The following is a 20303-nucleotide window of genomic DNA, read 5'->3' as shown; positions in this document are numbered from 1 at the left end:
GAAACTTTCCAAGCTCTTTAGTTTTTAGCCATGCCAGGTTGTCTCCAACACTTTGGTCCAAATTATTGGACAGATCACCAGGAAATTTGGTGCAGAGAGTGAAGCCTACTGACTGTGGTGCATGCATAGTGCATGCATGTTTTCATGGGAGAAAACCAACGCAAGCATGAGGAGAACATGGAAACTCTGCACGGAAAGGCCCTGCCCCAGTGGGATTCGGACCCAGGACCTTCTTGCTGTACAAGTGTGTGCCACCACAGTATAATTTCGGCTTCATCCTGTCAGTCTTTTCAATTGCCTTCTGACCTCTGATTCATTCCCTTAGCGCCACCTTGAGGTCCACACTTGTGGTTTTGAGTGAAATATAACCTCAACTATCGGATGGACTGGCAACATTTTGTACAGACATGGTTGTCAACACTTATGGAACTTTGTCCACCTATCTCAACCACGTTTACTTAACAGTGAAGCAAAAGACCTCAGCTGACCGCTAGAAAGTAGAATGCCAATATGCTGAGGATTGAGATGGTCCTGTTTTAAGATTTTCATCTGGGAGGGAAGTGAAACGTGCTGCTGCTCGGTTTGTCATGAAATTCCATTGTGGGCCTTTGTTTTACTGACAAAATAAAGACGTAAATCATCTTTTTTTTTCATTTATGTGTCTGTGAAATCAATATTATTAAAACCAGCATGAGGCAAATGGGAAACCAGCCCAAATCTTTTCAGTCTTTATCTATGTGAAGGAACAAGTTCTTGGAAGAGACGGACCTTAAAGGATGAGAAGACTTTGGCAGATCTGTGTTCCTTTGGCACGCCATCTTAAACTTGGCATATGCAGTTTGATGCACTAGCGGACATCCTGAGTCGTTACTTAAAAAGATGTTGAAACCTCAAAATGGAGGGTTTTTTTCGGGGTAAGAGTGTCTCTAAAGGCACTATGAGGCACTGTCTCATTAAAGCTGTAGCTGATGCTCTTTAGGTGAATGGACTGTATTTAAAACAAGTGCACTCTACATATGACATGAAGGCCAAAACCCCTTCATTGCCGTAATAAATATCCAGGAGCTTTTATGAGGTGAAGATGGACCTTTTGGCAGTTCGACTTCTGTATTAGGAGTGCAGATGTTAGAGTCGAGTGTTCTTCAGGTGAAATGTGGAAAGGAGCTGATGGAGCTCCAAAGAGAAAGAGAAAGAGTGAGAGCCGAAGTGAAAGAGAACAGAAATGGACATAAAAGAAGAGATGAGTCGCGTAGAGAGCAGGTTGGACCAGACTGGGCGGTTGCAGTAGGAGGAATGTGGGCGATTTCCATACCACTACTGTCATCTGTCAAGAGGCAGGAGCTGTCAAAGTGGACGTCAGTGTGTGTGTGTGTGCGCTTTGTGTGTCAGTTCCTGTGTGTCTCTGCATGCTTGAGCGCTGCAAGTAGGAGTAACGCCGAGGGGGAAAACAATTACTACACACCTACCAGCCACAATTGCAGCCTGCATTAGTGAGAACCAAGCCACTAAAAGCTAAGAGCTTTGACGCTCTCACAGCGGTACCGACCATCAGAAGGAGACAGACACTTCCGCTGATGGCATGTCAGTCATCATGGAAACCGGGGAAAGGAAGAGGCGACGTGGTATGTATTTTGTTCAGGATTTGTTTTGTGAAAGGTTTCTGTGAAGTGCACGTTCCCAGCCAACGTGAGGATTTGTTTTGTCAGTGTTTGGCCGACTCTGACACACTTACCTGGCTCTCTTGCATCACTCTTAATTCAGCCGGGTTGCACATATTTGCAGCATTCTCGCCAGAATGCAGTGTTGGCTGCGTTGTGAACTTGTGTAAGTGCTCCCTAATTAGCTTGCGGTGGGAACGGCCTCTGTCCTCCTCGTGTTTACCGGGTTGCTATTGTTACGGGAAGACCAGCCCAGCAGTCCTAATCACAGCAGACATCCCCTCCATTGTTCCGATGCAAGCCTGGTGAATATCAGGAAGTGTTTCTCTGGCTCTGTTTGCTGGTGGTTTTCTGTCATCATGTCAGTCAGGGTCGTCACAGGTTCTGTTGAGTGAAGTTTTCAGGCAGGAGGCGAGCACAATGAGTGTCTCCAGAGTAGCTCATCACCTACAGATCCTCCAGGGTTAACAATGAAGGCGACAGGCATAGCGCAATCTTTTAGATTCATTCATTTAGATTCAGTGATGTTTATTACACTGTATTTCTTTATTGTATCAGTATTCTATTATTCTGTTATAAGACTCGAAAGGATTCATGTTTTAGTGTTTACCTTTGTTCGTCTTAGACTTCAAGCGTGTAGCTCATAAGCTGGTTACACAATGTACAACTTAAGCCGGATTCTGAAGCTAAGTAAGAATCGTGCCACCACATTGTCTGTAGTTTGATGTTAAAGCTGCAACAAATAATTTTTGTGTTGATTCTGGCGGCCCTTGTGGACAAAAGATGACAGTGTTTAAAAAAAGTGAACTTTGTTTTAATGCCAAACTACAGAGCAGCTTCTGTCATTACGCTGTGAGACTCCTGAATTCTCCACCACAAAAAAACTGTTTTGATTTCATGACTCATCCAGACCGGATAAGTCAAGATCCGACCCAGTGACAGGCATTAAGAATAACTTAATCATCTAAACAGGAAAAGGCTATGTTCTTGCTAATCTTCTTATATGCTGATGTAGGTTATATATAGATCTTCACAACCACAATCTTGCTTTTGGACAGAAAAGTGATTTGACAACATTGCTTTCCCAATTTTCTTCAGCAGTTTAGCAACCTGCAGAAACACAAAGGCCCTTTAACGTTATTGGAGTAGTATTTTACATATTGTGGCTACAACAGTGTTGCCTGAGATATAAAAAAAAGCGAGCTGCAAAACTGCAAGACCATATTTCCCAGCCACCTGCATGTCCATATTCTTCTTTATCCTCACTTTCAGCTCAAAGTAGAATCATACAAACTAAGAACTGGGCTTCTCGTTTGAATCAAACCTTATTGAAACAGTTAAAAGACAAAACAGACCGTAGAGGGAGATAGAAGCTGTGGCAAAAGGCTGATTAAAATGTGTTGTGCAACTTAATGCATCATACAAGATTTGCAAAATGTACAAAGGTACGTGTCGGCCCAGCTACGAATGCAATAATTGAGCGGCTGACTCTTAATATTATCACATCCGAGTGTCCTTGAATGCATCACAAGGGAGAGCTTTCAACTGGAATTACATGCGACAGTGAGAACTTGATCAAAAACATAACGATGACTAAACATTGACCCCGATCGATTACATACATCCATGACTCCAAATGGACTGTTCAGCAAGCATCACCCAATAGGACAAGGCTATCAGTATGCAGAGCATCCTCTCCACTGCCCTTAGAGCCAAGGATATTGGAAAGGCATGACTGTCAAAGGCGTTTAGTCAGTTGACTTTGCAATCTGCCAATAAAGGCGCGTCAGTCACGTGAATCAGATCCCAATCACTCCAGTATCTCCGGGAGTGAACTGTCTCAGAATGAAGGTCTTCCTGCCTGGACCGTGGACTGGAATGAGGATCAGGGCAGTAATGTATTATTCAAGACCCTGAGTAGTTTTCATCAGCTGATTGGAGCCTAAAGCTTCATGCACAGATCCGGCAGCAGAGTATCTTATGGGTCAGGACTGCCACTCACGCAGTAACCAAGACAGAGATCACTGACTCCAACAAACAGCATCTTTGAGATTATAAAAGTGCACATCATGAGTAGACTCAAAACAGCTGCTGTTATCAGTGACTCATTGATTAATTAGCACATGATCTCTGCTTTCCTGTTTATGACCTCTGACTTTCTGGAGCAGGGCAAGTTCATGAGTTAGAATAGTGTCACGAGGTTTAACCACTAATGATTGGCAATTATGTGCCAACTGTTCCCAGAAGTGACAGAGTCAGTTTTACTTTGCTACATTTTAATGTTATAATACTTTCAGTCAGATTTCAGTCCTGGTTGATCACCAACTGTGTCTGACGACCACATGTTCCAGGGAACAGAGGAAAGAGGAAAAATAATTAAAGAAAGTCAGTAATTTCCATTTTTGGCACAATGAAAGGAGTTGTATACCTTCATGACCTGCTGGAGGTTTGAGTTTGTACAAAACTTCTTGTATCATGTTTTGTCGACGCATCAGCGCTGACCTCAGCAACAAAATACATTTCCATGGTGGCTGTTTCTCAATAAAAGCCACCATGTAGTTCACCAGTGGAAAGCTTTTAAAAATACAGCAGCGTTAGCAGTAACAGATACAGCCGTGATCAGGCTGTAGAAAGCTTCAACCAGTATGATAAAAGTAAGAACAGTAGCACTGAAGCCGATGCATGCATCAGTTCAAGTGAACCTCTTGTTCGTGTGAAGACAATTTGAATCTGGACTGGTGGAAAACAAACAATGAAAACTACCATATAGAGAGATAATTACTGAATGCAAATACATGAAATGGCTATGGTTGATGATCATAAATAGTATAAAAAGGGTTTGAAGACTGTCGCGAAGATTCATTATTACATACACATACTCAGTGTCCTTTTCAATTCCATCTTTCTCTCTTTGGTGATAAACTCTCAGCATACACTCGGTCAATGAAACCGTTTCCGTGCTGCCTTTGCGGCACACTGATCGTACTTAAGCGCAGTCGGTGACATGATTGACCTTTACCCATAACCCCCGGAGGTGGTGTTGACCCCTGTGGTTACGGTTGACCTGAGGAAGAGAGCTAAAAGTGGTTGTGAGATCGGAAAGGAGACGGTTCTAACTCAATGACCTTAGTTTTTGTAAAAGTCTGGACGGACCACGTTTCTGTCTGAGAAAACTCGAGCACAGTGGCAATCACTCATCCGTGCATGCTTGAAGACCATTGGGAGGAAAAGGCTAAGCATGCAAGTTTGAACCATTATGATGATGTATTGATTGTTACTGGAATAGCAGCTACCTAAGTCATAATATGAAAAAGCTGAGTGGTGTTGCATTGGTAATCTATGTGGCTGTGCCCAGGGTTAAGCATGGAGCATTTGTATATAACCTAATATGGATTTTATTTCAGGAGGGCTGCTCTCTATGGGAATACACACACGTAAAGACACACTCAAAGATTCCTAGACTTTCATGCATAATGCATCAGATACCCAGTCTCGGCTGTACAGTAGTAGTTGTCCTCGCAATGATATCAAATTTCTCTGCGTTTTTCCACATGCAACAAAACACACACAGCGGGGGAATTGTTACCCAAAACAGATTCTCTGTCCTCAGACAATCTGTGCCATTCTCCAGTCCAGGCGAGCTCTTTCAGCCAGAGTAGGAGGGATGGAGGACTTCTTTGCGCATTTCAGACGTAGGTTGCCTGCAGGGTCTCTTTGCTCCACAATTACTGCTTTATGAGGCTGCTTAACTGAAGCCAAGGAAAGAGAGCAACGGAGCAGAGAGTGTGAAGATGTCTGGTGTGCTGGTATCTGTTCCTACATCACTCTTGAGTCTTTCCATTTCTTTGCTGTTTGGCATTGACAGCAGCCTTTTGTGTCTTTGTTTCTCTCACATGCAGACGTTTTCCTCTTTCCAACTTTTTTCTCTTTTTGTTTCTTTAACTCGACTCGTGTTGCGCTGCCAAGTGGAAAGAAGTGAAGGTGCTAAGTTTCCCAGAAAATCACAAATACGTCATGATTTATCACAGGAGCATGTGCTTTTCTCTTGCGGCAAACTTTTTATTTGTTATTTGTTGACAAAACAATCTCATCTCAAGGTCCATGTAGCAGCTGTTCTGGGGCTTTCAATCACATCACACCATCTTCCTCGGCAGGTGGAGGTGGCGTTGCCCAGTTGTAGTGTATAAAAAAGTCCTTAAATACCACAATTAGGTTAAAGTTTAGTTGTTTTGTCAACTGTTGTTAAGGATAAGAACTTTCAGTCTTTTAAAGGAATATTTCTGGAAGTCCTTAAACAAATTGATTGATACCAAACTCATGTCTGTATGGTGTATGTAGTCATCAACAGCAGGCAGCTAGCTTAGATTAACACAAAGACTGGAAACAAGGAGAAACAACTAGCCTTGCCTCCGTCCAAAGGTAGCAAAATCTGCCTACCAGCACCTCTAAATGAAGTTTCCTGATGGATAGATACCGTTAGCTTTGTTGCTAAAGTAACTGCTAAACTAACTGCTGTTAAATGTAGCTGCTGTTAGTTGGATTGCCGTGCAGCTAAGGGTCCTATTTGCTGACTCGACCCCGGGGTGCCAGGATACAAATCCAGCAAGAAGACCTCCTTGGTACTATATTCCCTTCCTAGCTGCTCCATAGCCTTTGGCTACATTTGAAGCGTTCAATTTGTGCTGCTCTGGCTGAATACATGTCTGATTAAGTCTTTCAGGTGATAAGATTTGCTGTGCATTTTATCTGAATACGCAGTAAGGAGAATTTTTTAAAAAAATGATAGAAAGGAAAGCAGATTCATCCGCCCACACGGTCCCAAAAACCTCTCTCTCACCCCTTTTTCCCCACTTGGCATAATTTCCCAAAAATGAACCTGACAACTCTGTATATGACAATATAACAACTGCAGTCTTACAGTGTGCAATAAATACAGGATTTAATTAAATCACCAGCAGCTGCTTTAATGCCATTAAGAGCATTTTCTCATTGCAGTCAAGCCAGTGAAAGAACTTATTTTTGACATCTTGACAAATTAGGGGTGAGTCATCGTTCAGACATGGTATTTATACCCCATTACCATCCAACCCACTCTGCACCTTATTACGTTTCATATATCTTTTATAAAATTATTTCAGCGCTCCACTCTGTTTCTCTCCGCTCTCACTTTCTTCTGCATTTTCGTCTCGTTGAAGTTGGTAGATGCTGTGTGAGCGCGATGATCACACTGTTAAAAAAGCCATCTACACCCATCTGGATCCCTGCTCTCTTCACTGGCTGCTCGCCTGTGATAACCCAATTCGAAGCCCTCAGAACAGAGTCACCTAATGGTCCATGCCGCTTCTGCCACTTTGTCTTACAGATCAAGATGGAGGAGAGGGAAGGATTTAAACGATGTGTGAGAGAGAGATGCAGTAGATAGATAAAGAGGAGAGGAAATAACTTTACTTTTCTTTTTCCATTATTTACAGTCGGAGGGAAACAACGGGGGAAAAAACGTATGAATTGTAAAGCTGCTTAGCGGTATGATTCAGTTGGGGGATTTGAATCTGCTCTCACCCCCACTTCAAGCACTGGGATGGAGGCGGACAAAGAGAGAGAGATAGAGGGGGAGTGTGTGCATGTATATGTGTGTGTATGTGTGTGTGTGTGTGAGAGAGAGAGAAACAGCGTAGGAGAAGCACAATCTGGTATAGCTCCATGTGAAAATGACCTACTTCCTGTCAGCCCACTCTCAAATGGATTGCTGTTTTCTGATGTGTGGAGGAGAGAGGGGGAGGTCCTCTGAGGGGTCTGGGGGGGAGAAGTTGACGTGGCACGGTTAAATGAAGGATAAGTAGCTGGCTCTGGGGGGACCCACAGTGTAGGATAAAATAAATGTTGTGTGTGTGAAGTTTAAATTCTGCATGCATGGCGGATATAATGTGTACTCACCTGTGTATGCAGTGTTTGTGTGCTCACGCAGTAAAACATGCGTGTTGCGTGATGTGCCGCTCTGCCTCTGCAGTGTTAATTACCCCAAATGAGGGCTCGACGAGAGTTGACGATCAGAAAGCCAATATTTGAGGGGGCAGGCCTCGCCAGATGCTCAGTGGTCCTTGTGTGTGTGTGTGTGTGTGTGTGTGTGTGTCAGATATACAGGATGTTATTTATGGAAGTGATCCGGTTTTCAACAGGGAAGTTTCTGTGGCTTTAATTTTGTTTGGAAGAAAATTCTCATGAGAAACTTCCTCCTCATGTGGCTTTTGTGTGATCTACTTCCAACACCTGCTCTATATTTAAACTGCACACACTGTATATACTTTAAATGTTATCAAAATATGCAATATAGGATGGTGCGATATGCCGGAGCTGGAATCTAGATAAAGATAAAATGTGTCACAACATACTATTATAAATAAAGCAATGTGGTGTTGCAGAGATGGGACAAAGACCCCGGCATAAATCATATCATTATTGTCTTGAGACAGTAAGAGACTGACTGGTGAACATAGAGGAGCATTTAGCAGCTTAAGAGTCAGATGTTTTTCTTTAGGAGTTGGTGGAGACCAAAACTGAGGTAAAAGAGACAGAATACGCGTTATTCTTTACACTGCCCCCAAGTGGTCTGTTATTGGAGGTCTGCAACTTCAGATGAAATTTCATTTTGTGCCTGCGCCTCATGTTTTCTGACAGCCCTTTGTTCTGAATAAATAATGTCCAACCATGAAAGGAACTGATGCCTTTGAGATAACATGAGGGCTTTTTCATTGCACAGAAATCTGTTTTTTAAATCCTGTCAGATCTGTGAGTTACACAGATTTTTTGTTGTGAGAAACCAATAAAAACATTATTTAGAGCTATTGTTATCTTTAATAAGAGATACATTCGTGCTTGCTTCTTTTCAAAGACTTTCTAGCGTTCCCAAAGCATGTGATAATCTGTCCCGGTAGAACCATTAGAGCATAAATCACACTGTGAAGATGCCAGTGATTTTATTTGATATAAAATGCGAGGACTAGATATGTTCTGTGTTTCTCAAAGAAAGTTTTCCCAAATTTACTTTAGTTTTTAGATCTTGGAACGTAGTGAGTTAACCATAAACTTATCCGAGAGTGTATGAACTCCAACTGTGAGTATATTAATTTAGGTCATGAGTAACGTCTTTGGGATTGGATTCATTGAACAGGTATGCACTGTGAGGCTTAATCCCTGTGACTCTGACTGGCTGGTCGGAACATGAATTAATTTAATCCATCCTCATAACCCTGCCCCTCCCTCCCTGCCTCTCCCGCTCACACATGCTCTTTCATTTTCTCTACTCTCTGTATTTTACAGTACCTGAGGACCTGTCTCTGGAGGAAAGAGATGAGCTGTCGAACATACGGCGCAGGAAAAAAGAGCTTCTGGATGATATTGAAGTAAGTGACAGTCCAAGGATGATGTTTGTTATTTGTACCATCAGCAGAAAGTCATCGTAAGTAGTTATATGATGCTGGAGAATGAATTTTTTACGTGTGATTTTCTGCATACAGTTGCTCGACCACCATCTAATAAATGCACTATTAAGATTGCGTAATATTTATTTTAAACAGATCACTTTAACTATAAGGAGAGCTTACACAAATTCTACTATCCGGAATAAGAGTCATTTTGCTGTTTTCTTCTCTGCAGCGGCTGAAGTTTGAGATCGCAGAGGTGATGACTGAGATCGAGCAGCTAACCTGTGTGGGGGAGAGGTGAGATCTGTTTTTTTTTTTTTTTTTTGGACTAATTGATTGATTTGCTGGTCATTTTCTTGATTAATCGATTGGTCATTTTTGTGTGGAATATTCCCATCAAAATTTCCCAGAGTTCCCAAGATGATAGATGATATCCTGTGTGAAATGAGACAATAATGCTTGAAACTTTCCTCAAATGATTAATCAGTTATCAGAATAGTTGCAGATTACTTTGATGTCCATCACTTCACTTCAAGACACCTAAGAAAATTCATTTATTGGCCCATTCTTGTATTTGATTGGTCGCAACCAGCAAATGTTTGCTTGACCTAGATGCTTAATCAGTTATCTAAATTGCTGCTGATATATCTTCTGTCACTCACAAGTTGTTTGAGGACTAGTTCATTCTTCCATTTGCCTCCTTTACTCTCCAAAGCCATTGAGCAATGTCGTTACATCCGCCGTGAGCCTCACACCTGTCATGTTGTCAGTGTGTGTGTGTGTGTGTGTGTGTGTGTGTGTGTGTGTGTGTGTGTGTGTGTGTGTGTGTGTGTGTGTGTGTGTGTTAATCCCCCGTTGTTTGAGGAGTGAAACGGGACGATCCCTCGACTAAACATTAACCAAACACTCTGCACTCAGAGGCTTTCGTTTGATTGGTTGATGAGGTGGAGTGAGGCCTTGTGTCAGGCTGTTTGTGTGTGCGTGTGTGAGTATGTTTGTGTGTCTCAGGTGCAGCTTGCAAAGGGGCTATTTTGGGAACACAGGAAGCGTAGGGAGCATGCACAGACACACAAAGGTGGAAAATTCCCTGTGGGGCGCTTGCAAAATGTGTTTTGAGGACGAGTGACATTAAAACAGGAAGTGTTTTTCCAAATGGCTGCAGGACAGGTTGAGTTGAAGGGATACTAAATCACGTGCCGCCGTGTGTAGCATATTTCCAGTTTCTTCAGTTTAAACTCGCTGTGCACCGAGCTGACAGAGGAGTGAATAAACAGAGTCACGTCACAGCCCATCACAAACTGACCTACTGAACAAACACAGCAGCCTGGGGACAACGCCACGCCCTCAACTGTCACCTGATGGATGTTTGCTTTTATTGCAGCAAAACCACACAAAGAAACAAACAGATCGCCATGGGGAGGAAGAAGTTCAACATGGACCCTAAAAAGGTCGGCCCAGCCCTAAACTGATTGTCAGAATCAATAACATTGTCACACAATTTGATTAAGCCCCTTTTTTATACCCCCAAAACAGGCAACTGAAGTATCAGTGTCCTCTTTCTTTTTTTAAACAGGGGATCCAATTTCTTCTGGAGAACGATCTTCTCCAGAACACCCCAGAGGACATCGCACAGTTCCTCTACAAAGGCGAGGGGCTCAACAAAACAGTCATCGGGGACTACTTAGGGGAACGGTGAGCTCTCCAGTTCTCCTTCTGTTTTTCTTCCACCTTTCTTTCTCCTCTCCCCTCATCTCTCTGTCAGATCTCCACTGTGTAAGCTCAGATGAGGGCATAAAGCCCCAGGAAATTGGTAGTCTGGATTTATGGAGCAGAGCAGCAACGGGAAACATGCCAGTAAAATAACTGAGCAGACATGTGGTTCTTATCGAAGGGAAATCAATGGGGATAGGACTGTCAAAACAATGGGGATTTGAGCCGACACAGTGGCTCTCTGTCTGAGCTTCTTTACCCAAAAAACATAAGAATTTGTCACTGCAGTGCGTTTCCAACATGAAACCTGTTTTGCCAGTCGATTTCCATTTAAACAGTTAAAAATGTGTGACATTTGTCCTGCCTCTCCTCCAGGGATGACTTTAATATCAAGGTCCTCCAGGCGTTTGTGGAGCTTCACGAGTTTGCAGACCTCAACCTTGTACAAGCCTTAAGGTGAGTTGACAACCGAAAACAGCTCTGAATTACAAAATATGCAAGCATCTGTGTTGGCGTGGGTGTATCCCCACTGGTTAGAAGTCTCAATACGATCAAGGACGTCCAGTTTGAGTCTCACATTTTTTACTGTAGTTTAAAGACATCAACAAACTGTGTAGTTGATTAAAATAGCACTGGGCCTTTCAACTCACAACATCTGCAAACATTTTAGTTTTAAAGAGGAGCTTTTTGTGGGTTTGCCCAAACAGAACTTGTAGTATGTGTACACACTCTCAAACACAATCAATAAAATCTATTTTCAAATTAAATCACTGGTAAACTATTCCCCAATCTCAAATGTGTTAAACCCCTATGAATTATCTCACAAACCCCTTGGAGCTTGGAGATTGAGAACTAATTATTCATATATACCACAAGAGAGGATTTTGTGACAAAGTTAAGCATTGAATCAGTTCGTTCCGAGTTAAAAAGTAGAATTACGTCCTGCATGTAACAAAGTAACATGCCAGAGCGTCTGCTGTGACAGATGAGGCTGTGTTGCAGCCAAAGTTGAGTCAGCTTCAACTTATTTGCAGATGACGCTGTCTTTTTATACCTCACATTCTCGTGAGCCCAACAGCTCTGGAACACCTTGAGGGAATTTCTTCCAATTTGGCACATAGGTCCACTTGGACTCGAGGATGAATTGACTGAAATATCGTGTTTAAAGGTCAAGGTCTCTGTGACCCGAGTACCAGTTTCACCATGTTGTACCTTGTATGATATGTGATATAAATAATAACCCTTCTTCTCAATAAGGCTGCTCCGTAGCTCCTTTCCTTTCCTAATGTTATTGTAAAAGGAGACAACAGAGACATAAAGGGGTTTGTGACTGTAATATACAGTTGCATCAGTATTTCATGTCCTGTCATCATATGTGTCTCTCTCTGCTTCTGCTGTTGTAGGCAGTTTCTGTGGAGCTTTAGACTTCCTGGCGAAGCCCAGAAGATTGATCGTATGATGGAGGCGTTTGCCTCCAGGTACTGCCAATGCAATCCCGGCGTCTTCCAGTCCACAGGTACCACACACACACACACACACACAGACACACACACACACACACACACACAGCAGCAGATATATGAGTCAGAGTCATCCAGACAGTCCAGAACAGATACTAGGGGCCAGCCAGACCACCTCGCTCTCAGATCAATGCTTCTTCTGACTGTCTGTCTTCTCCCACCAGACAGCTGGGCCTGTTTGGGCTATATAAATCAGCGCTGGAGATTTTCCTAAAACACGGGAGAATATGAGAACTCTCTCTGACTACACCGACATCAGCTTTCAGAGAATTTGATGGTTTATTCTCGGTCTAATCTTGACCAGACCAACGTGGTTAGCAGCTTGCTCACTTATCGCGGTGTAATCGCTATTTGTGTCTCCAGCAGTGATAATGAAATTGATCACCGGTCAATAGTGGTCATTAGTGCAGTCTTTTTCCATCATCTCCTGCTCTTGTTAACTGAACGAGCGTTGAGGAGGACACAAGTGACAGTTCAGGTCATGAATATTGATGTGGTGCAGTGGTGACACAGCCAGACTTAGTTATTGGTCATCTCTCAGTACCGGGGCGCTCATGGTCGTAAATTACAATGCAGGGGATGTTGACTGGGGCAGTTAGTGTGTGGATGGATGGGGTAGAGGATGGCACGCAGGAGTTATGATGTCGAGTCGCAAGAGCAGTGGATCATGGATTTGAATGTGTGACTTCATTGCATCATGGCCTTGGAGGGCACCATGGCTGTGTGTGTGACCCAGAACACGGAGCTCTTTGTTGATTAAATTCTCCTTTTTATTACACAGAGTCCTAAATTTGGTGGTGAGGAAATCTCATGATGGACTGCTGTCAAATTAATCATACATTGTTTGTGCTGTCATCGCAATGCAATTACAGTAAATGAAGGGAATAGCTTTGACTGCCACTTTAGAAACTATACATTTTAATGAGAGCTCACCTTTTTGTTTTACATTCAGATTTGAGGGAGAAAAATTCTAGATTGTCGTCTTTGTATTATATCGTCAATGACTGATTTTCTAGCAGACACCCAAAATAAAAATATGAACCTGAAAATGAGCATATAAATAAATTCCACATTAATCCATAAATACTAAGCAAGAAAACATGTTGACACACACATACAGACATGGGTTCCTACTGTACAGTGACACTCTCTGTTATTACCTCCACAGACACCTGCTACGTCCTATCATTTGCTATCATTATGCTGAACACAAGCCTGCACAATCCCAACGTCAGAGACAAGCCCCCCGTGGAGCGCTTCATCTCGATGAACAGAGGGATCAATGAGGGGGGAGACCTCCCAGAGGAGCTACTCAGGGTGAGAGCTTTGACTTATTAGTGTGTTAGGCATGACAAATGTATCCAAAGTTGCGTCTGCAATTACATTTTGTTGGTAAAACATGCATTGAAACGCTACTACAAAAATTGCAGTGCAGTAGGGCTTTAATTAGATGCTGTTTTATGTTGTAGCACACCAAAAAGAAACCTGTAGGAATTTCTCCTCCGTGCAGAGCGGAGAGTCATGCCTCACTAATTGAGATATCTGCAGCTCAGCAGAATTAGATCTTCTCCCCAGATACTGATGCTAATGATCATCTGTGGTCTCGCAAAGAAAAGCACCTAAAAACAAAATGATCTACCCACACAGTGAAGGCTGACGGCTGAATCAAAGTGCCCTTGGCTTCATTTAAGTAGAAATAACACTTTGTTAAAGAGTCTCTCAGCTCCCAGAGTCGTTGAGGTATGAATCATTGTTTCAGACACTGAAATAGAATCTGTCAACGTCTTGTCTGATGCGCCGTTAAACTGAAGGCTGGGTTGAATGTTTGGATGATGGGGGGAGAAGTGTTCATGCTTTTCCAACATTCTCTTTTTCTGTTTTCTTTCTCTGTGCAGAATTTATACGACAGCATCAAGAGCGAACCCTTCAAGATCCCAGAGGATGATGGGAACGACCTGACGCACACGTTCTTCAACCCAGACAGGGAGGGCTGGCTTCTCAAATTAGGTTAGTGTGTGTCTCCGCACATTCTCCTGCCGAGGGAATGCAAGACATCCTTGATGACTTTATTTGGTTACTCCACCACTTTTTCTCGCTACAACCGGGGCTTTATTCTCACAGCTGAGGAAGATCTCGAGGACAGGGTGAGGTTAATATCACTCGTGTTTTAGATGGCGTGAACCGGATTAGTTCATCGCTGGTTAAAATTAATGCATGTCGAGTTGAAGTCAGATTTAAAGTGCTCGAAAGATCAACACTAGTGTATTTGAAGCCCTCACAGTGCGTAACAGATTAAGGTAAGACTCATGAATGTACCTGAGTAACATCAGGTGTTGGAACATATGCTGAGAGATGTTATTAAACTTTCATCTTTAAGTCCAGGGGCCAGATGCATTAAACTATCTGCGTTCACACAAAGCCAGATAAATGGATACACACCCTTTTTGTCAATTTTACAAAGCTGTGTACACAGTATGTGTGGCTCTCTTCTTCTAAAATCACAAAATGGATGTCAGCCTGCGCTTAATCAACTTTTTGCCTATCTACAAGTGTGTTTCCACCTGTTTTTAGGTGCGTTTGTGCACAAAATAACCTGAAAATGCCCAAAATCCGAAGAAATTATTGCCAAAAAAGGAGGAAAAGTTTGTTTTGTCAATAAAAGCAAAATGTGACAACACGCAATGGAAACAGACTTCATGAATAAATCATGACATGCATAAATAATGTGACGTAAACATCCGCTGAAGCGTCCGCTCCATTCCGAGAGACGAAAGAAAATTGCATTTTATGTGTGAGATTTGGTGCCGGCATGTTTTTTATGCCTGTACATTGTTTACACATCTGGATACAGACTTGTAAAAAAACATCTTAGTGGAGTTTGGGAGGGAACACACACTGTAATTATTTGTTATGTGTGAGTTTGTGTGTGTGCGCCAGGGATTGAATGGGATTGTATGCTTTCCCAGTGAGGTAATACAGTTCTTGGTCTTGTTTTGCGAATTGTTCCTGTATGTTTACACGTGTTTTTGATTTGGACTTTCCGCCCTCGCTCTGCCGTTCACACTACATTAAAGACGTTAAGATGTATTATTGGACATAAAACTGTTTAAGAGCCTGGATACTGCTTGTCAAAGGTTAAAGGGCAATCTCACTGCAGGTGATCAGGTTTATTACTGTTTACACACACACACACACACACACACACACACACACCTGGCTCTGACCTGCACATTCCTCTTACTCTGTGTAACGTCTCCGTCGTCTCATCAAACTAGTGAGTATGAATGCAAATAGCCCCATTGTGGCTCACAGACCTAACATGATTACATTCTAGTACGGTTTCCTCCCTGGAGCCATTTCCCTGCACCAGTTCTCACTATAATATTTCTAATTTGACTCTCTAAAAATAAACCCTGGAGGATGTGAAGGAATAAATGCCTTTTTTAGCAAATCTCTCTCTGCGCTGAGCGGAAATTTGGCCACGCTAATTCAATAGCCAGAGTCTATTGAAATGTAAGGAAAAACCCGGGGCTATGGTAATTACATGTGGCCCGTATAGGCTCATGTGAGGCGCAGCGACACAGGAAACGCGGCAGTGAAAAGTGTTGTGTAAGGGATGGTTAGTGATGAGAGGAACTAATCAGGAATGTTGGGTCAGAGGACACGCACAGGAAGTCATCAGAAGGTGCTCGTGCGCACGTCTTCATGTTTTGATTCGTGTTTTGAACAAGTTGTGTAAGCTCAGGTTTGCATTCGAATGCGCCTTTCCCACAGTGATGGAAGGAAAGTGAGTACATTTACTTAAGCACTGTACTCAAGTACTACTCCACTACATTTCAGAGGGAAATATTGTACTCAAGTATTGTTACGTCATGTGTCTTGTTTGCACACAAGACACATGAAGAGCTTCCATTCTCAGTGTCTCAAGTTGCTACATTATACTTGTGTGAATATTGGACCAGGACTGGCTTCTGAACTATTTGTGATGTGTGATTTTCGATCGGCAGAGAAAAGTTACGCTTTCAGCAATGAACGTCAAATTCCACAAATACATCGTTCTGCACAGTGAAGCTGAAACATTCAACTGTAGGAACAAGAAGAAAAACACATTTCTAACTGGAGGGCGAGTTGAAGTAACATTTTCAGTGCAGGATAAAACAGGGCTCTGACTACGTCCTCCGTCACTGCTCTCTCACAGCCTTCACAAACACACCGTACATATGTCTCCCACCAGGAGAGCTTCCTCGCTGTCTCAGCTTTACATCTCAGAGACAACTGGTGTTTTCCTCCAACACGCGGCTCTGCAGTCGCTGCCAGAGGCCCAGTTCTGCTTCAAACCAACACGTTTGTGCTCACTCGCTGTCCCTCTTTGCTTTTTTTGGATGTAGTTTGCACAAGTTAACACGTGAGGTGGTGAACTTGCTCTGGGGTTTGGTGTGTGTGTGTGTGTGTGTGTGTGTGTGTGTGTGTGTGAGTGTTTGTACTTAAATGTCTGTGTCTACATGTGTGTTCCTTCAGGGTTGCTTCTGGTGCCACATTAGGTTCATATCAAGTGTGCTTGAACCCCTCTCCTGAGAGCCAGTGAGGTTTTATCTTGTTGCCTTTAAAAATGAAAAGGCAGGGTTAGTAATAATTCATCAGTTGTTTGATTCATCATTTAACTAAGCTCAGAGTTAGGAGAGATGGTGGTGGTTGATTGTAATCGCATGTGCAGTTCGCTTCAGTTTTCTTCAAGCTGGCTTGCCTGCATATATCAAAAAGTCGAAGTGAACTTTCTCTTCAACCACAGTGGAGACGTACAGCAGCATTCACCTGAAACACAGAGTTTAAAACACTTAGGAGCGCAGCTTTTTCCTTTTAAATAACTTTTGCCTCTGCGTGCATCCTTTTTTAATCAGTTCAGCAATACAGATGATCTCGAGTGGAGATTTAGAGGTAACTCGTCCAGAAAAACATTTTAAAAAGCCTGAAAACAAAGCACACAAAAAACTTTTCAATGGTGTGGACTGCATTTTAATAGATTAAGTATTGATTTCAGAGGTCAACAATTACTCATATTCGAGCACTTTAAAATATCTATGTCAGTTTTAAAGTAAAGTGTGTGGGTGTGGGTCATATCCCTGCTCTTTTTCCTGATGGGAGACAGCCAGTCTGTCACTGCGGCCTTTGTGTCACTTCCTGTCTCCTCTTCCTCTTCCTGTCAGGGGGCCGAGTGAAAACCTGGAAGAGAAGGTGGTTCATCCTGACGGACAACTGCCTCTACTACTTCGAATACACAACAGTGAGTGTCATGCTAAGATGATCAGTGAAGTGCCTCTTTGCAAGCGTGTGTGTGTTTGTGGGCTGTTTAGGGTACATGACCCACTAGATTGAATGAAAATGGTCTTTGTTCCTTTTTGATGTCATAATTTATCATTTGAAAATGCATTTAAATGAACATTGTCTGGTTTCCAAATTCAGGGTGGACTACTTTCATTGTAGAAATTGCTAGCCACAAACGATGGACACAAACCAATCAGAGTTAGCTCAGGTCTTGCAAGAAAACCATTGGGATCAGCTAATGGGAGGGTTTTGGCTGATTTTATGATTCCTCACTTATTACAGTTGCACTCTTCTAATGATTCTCTCGAGTTACATGTTTTGACATGTTGCAGGTCATTTTTCACATTCAGGTCACATAATGATGATGATGTCTTTGAAGAAACAGTCTCGAGGGAATTTTGGAGAATAAAGGGAAATTCAAAATGCCTGGATCCTGTTTCCACTTGCGGCTACTGTGGTTGCTGTTGACAAAACACTTTAATAACCTATTACATAATGGTCATCAGTTGTTGGTATTATAGCACAGCCCATGGGTCAGCCCTGTGTGGGGATAAAGAAAGTTGATTCCTCTGTATTTTCTTCTTAGTGTCCATGTGTGTTTGTGTTTGTCCGTCCGTGTCACTTTCTGTGAGAATGAGCTTATGCGTGCATCATTGAAGATTTTTATCAGTGCCTCTGTGTCCCGGCTAGCTGCTACATCAGCACTGTCCTCTCTCTACCCTAGCATTATCCTTCAGGACACTATCATTATGTCTCGTCCTCTGGTCTGACTGCTCCACACATTATCTGCTCTGTTAAAGAGCAGCGAGGACGAGGGGAGGGGGAAAACAAGGTTGATTTCAATGCTAGCACAACATGTCACAGAGGATTTTATTCTCTTTTCCCTCCCTCCTTAACTCACACACACACAAACACACACTCCTCTACTCTCACTTACCTTGCTCTGTCTGCGTCTTCTTGCCTTTTTCCTTCTTTTCTGTTTTCTTTCTTGTTTGCTCGCTTCTTACTTTCAGTTGCTCTGTCTCTCATTGTATGTACTTGGTTGTTTTTCTGCCTCATCTCACGTTTCTCCTTGTCATCCCTCTCTCCTTTAGGACAAGGAGCCTCGTGGGATCATCCCACTGGAGAATCTCAGCATCAGGGAGGTGGAGGAGCCAAGGAAACCCGTGAGTGCTGCCTCATTAGAGACCTCAGCCTTAGATCATACGTCGCAGACGTTTTCTCATCTGTTACTGTGTTCGTTTGATGTTTACGTCTAATTATCTCACATCTTTGTCCCTTCTCCAGAACTGTTTTGAGCTCTATAACCCCAATCATAAGGGCCAGGTGATCAAAGCCTGCAAGACCGAGGCGGATGGGCGTGTTGTCGAGGGCAACCACGTGGTGTACAGGATATCAGCGCCCACCCAGGAAGAGAAGGAGGAGTGGATTAAATCCATCAAGTAAGACTCCTCACAAAAACACTTACAACAACAGTTCTGGTTCATGTTTATTCCCTCTTTTTGCTGGGAATTAGCTGATTTTTAAACCACAACTTGTTTTTACACTTCAGATTCAAAATACTTAATATAACATGTTCATAAGTGAGCGTTAAAGGTGCCAGTAGGGGGATTTTGTTCTTTTCAGGCAGGCTAGCTGTTTTAAGATTTCCTGAATCGTTGTAATCTGTTTCTAGTTGTTGCGGTGCTAGACAGACCCGTATAGTATGTAAAGGAAGGAACAGCTGGACAACCGGTTAGCCTCGCTTAGCACAAGGACTGGAAACACTCGTTTCATCTCACTCTCAATAAGAAGGCAAGGAAACGTATATTCCCAAACCATCCAACGACGCCTTAAATAAAGCTTCGTAAAGATATAGTATGTCACATTAACAAGATCTTTTTTTTGTATATTTGTTAACTTACTATGTCCCAAATATTTACAGCAATGTTCAAACCTAGAGAAACCGCAATTTTACTTAAGTTGCTGGTGGGTTTCATTTGGTTGCCTGTCGCTGTAATTTCCCAGAGAGTCAGAGGGAGAGGAAGGAAGTCAGCGAATAAATATAACTTTAATAAAACTTTAAAACATTACCTTATCTGTGAACATTTCTGCCTGGGTCATGTCAGGTGGATTTTCCAGCAATGGTAGTGGTTTAACAATGAACACTCCCATGATGCCACACTACTTACGTCTTTTGAGAGATCCATAGGGGTAGAAATGACATACTGTGCATTTAAATCAAGCCTAAATGACGATATGCGCCAGAGTTAAAAGTGCATTTTCTCCTTCTTGATGGATGGGTTGACTTTGTGAGCTGATTACAGTGAAAAAGCTGCCAGCTGCCAAGATAAACCTTTCAAAAACAATTGATGTAGAAAATGTAGATCTTTTGTTTGGTACTAAATGGTGTTATGGAGTATAAGAACAATGCAGAAGACGCCCCAGAGACATGCTGATGTGGATCTCCGAAACACCTCAATCTACTACTCGAGTGTGTCATTACAATAGTTTATATAAACAGCAGAACAGACAATGAAAGTGTGGTTTCTTTCTGTCGGATACCATACACAGCTCCCAGTAATGATAACCTTGCTGTCAGTGACCTAAATGTTGCTCTGTAATCGCCTGCATAGAAGATGGTGCAATGTCAAAGAGAGTTGGCTCAGCAGAACAGAGCACTTCTATACTGT

The 20303-nt window shown here is 42.6% G+C and overlaps 1 protein-coding gene across 2 annotated transcripts in view; it reads left to right on the top strand.

Annotated features, from left to right (window-relative positions):
- Positions 1–20303, top strand: part of cyth3b (cytohesin 3b) — a 37768-nt gene that overhangs the window by 13459 nt on the left and 4006 nt on the right. The window contains exons 1-12 of one of the 2 annotated variants that reach the window (XM_084371343.1): positions 1376–1622; positions 8976–9058; positions 9312–9376; positions 10461–10527; positions 10653–10771; positions 11165–11245; positions 12193–12305; positions 13478–13626; positions 14205–14316; positions 17514–17590; positions 18726–18797; positions 18919–19073. In XM_084371343.1, the coding sequence (XP_084227469.1) occupies positions 1580–1622; positions 8976–9058; positions 9312–9376; positions 10461–10527; positions 10653–10771; positions 11165–11245; positions 12193–12305; positions 13478–13626; positions 14205–14316; positions 17514–17590; positions 18726–18797; positions 18919–19073 (1136 nt within the window). In that variant the 5' untranslated portion in view covers positions 1376–1579. Of the gene's footprint in view, positions 1–1375; positions 1623–8975; positions 9059–9311; positions 9377–10460; positions 10528–10652; positions 10772–11164; positions 11246–12192; positions 12306–13477; positions 13627–14204; positions 14317–17513; positions 17591–18725; positions 18798–18918; positions 19074–20303 lie in introns of those variants that run through there. The other variant, XM_084371344.1, reaches the window with a different exon arrangement.

The sequence above is a fragment of the Pagrus pagrus genome (assembly GCF_965226575.1).
Source record: "Pagrus pagrus genome assembly, chromosome: 13".
In the NCBI taxonomy this organism is placed as follows: domain Eukaryota; kingdom Metazoa; phylum Chordata; class Actinopteri; order Spariformes; family Sparidae; genus Pagrus; species Pagrus pagrus.
Note: the sequence above shows the minus strand (reverse complement) of the source record. Positions and strands in the feature narration are given on the sequence as shown.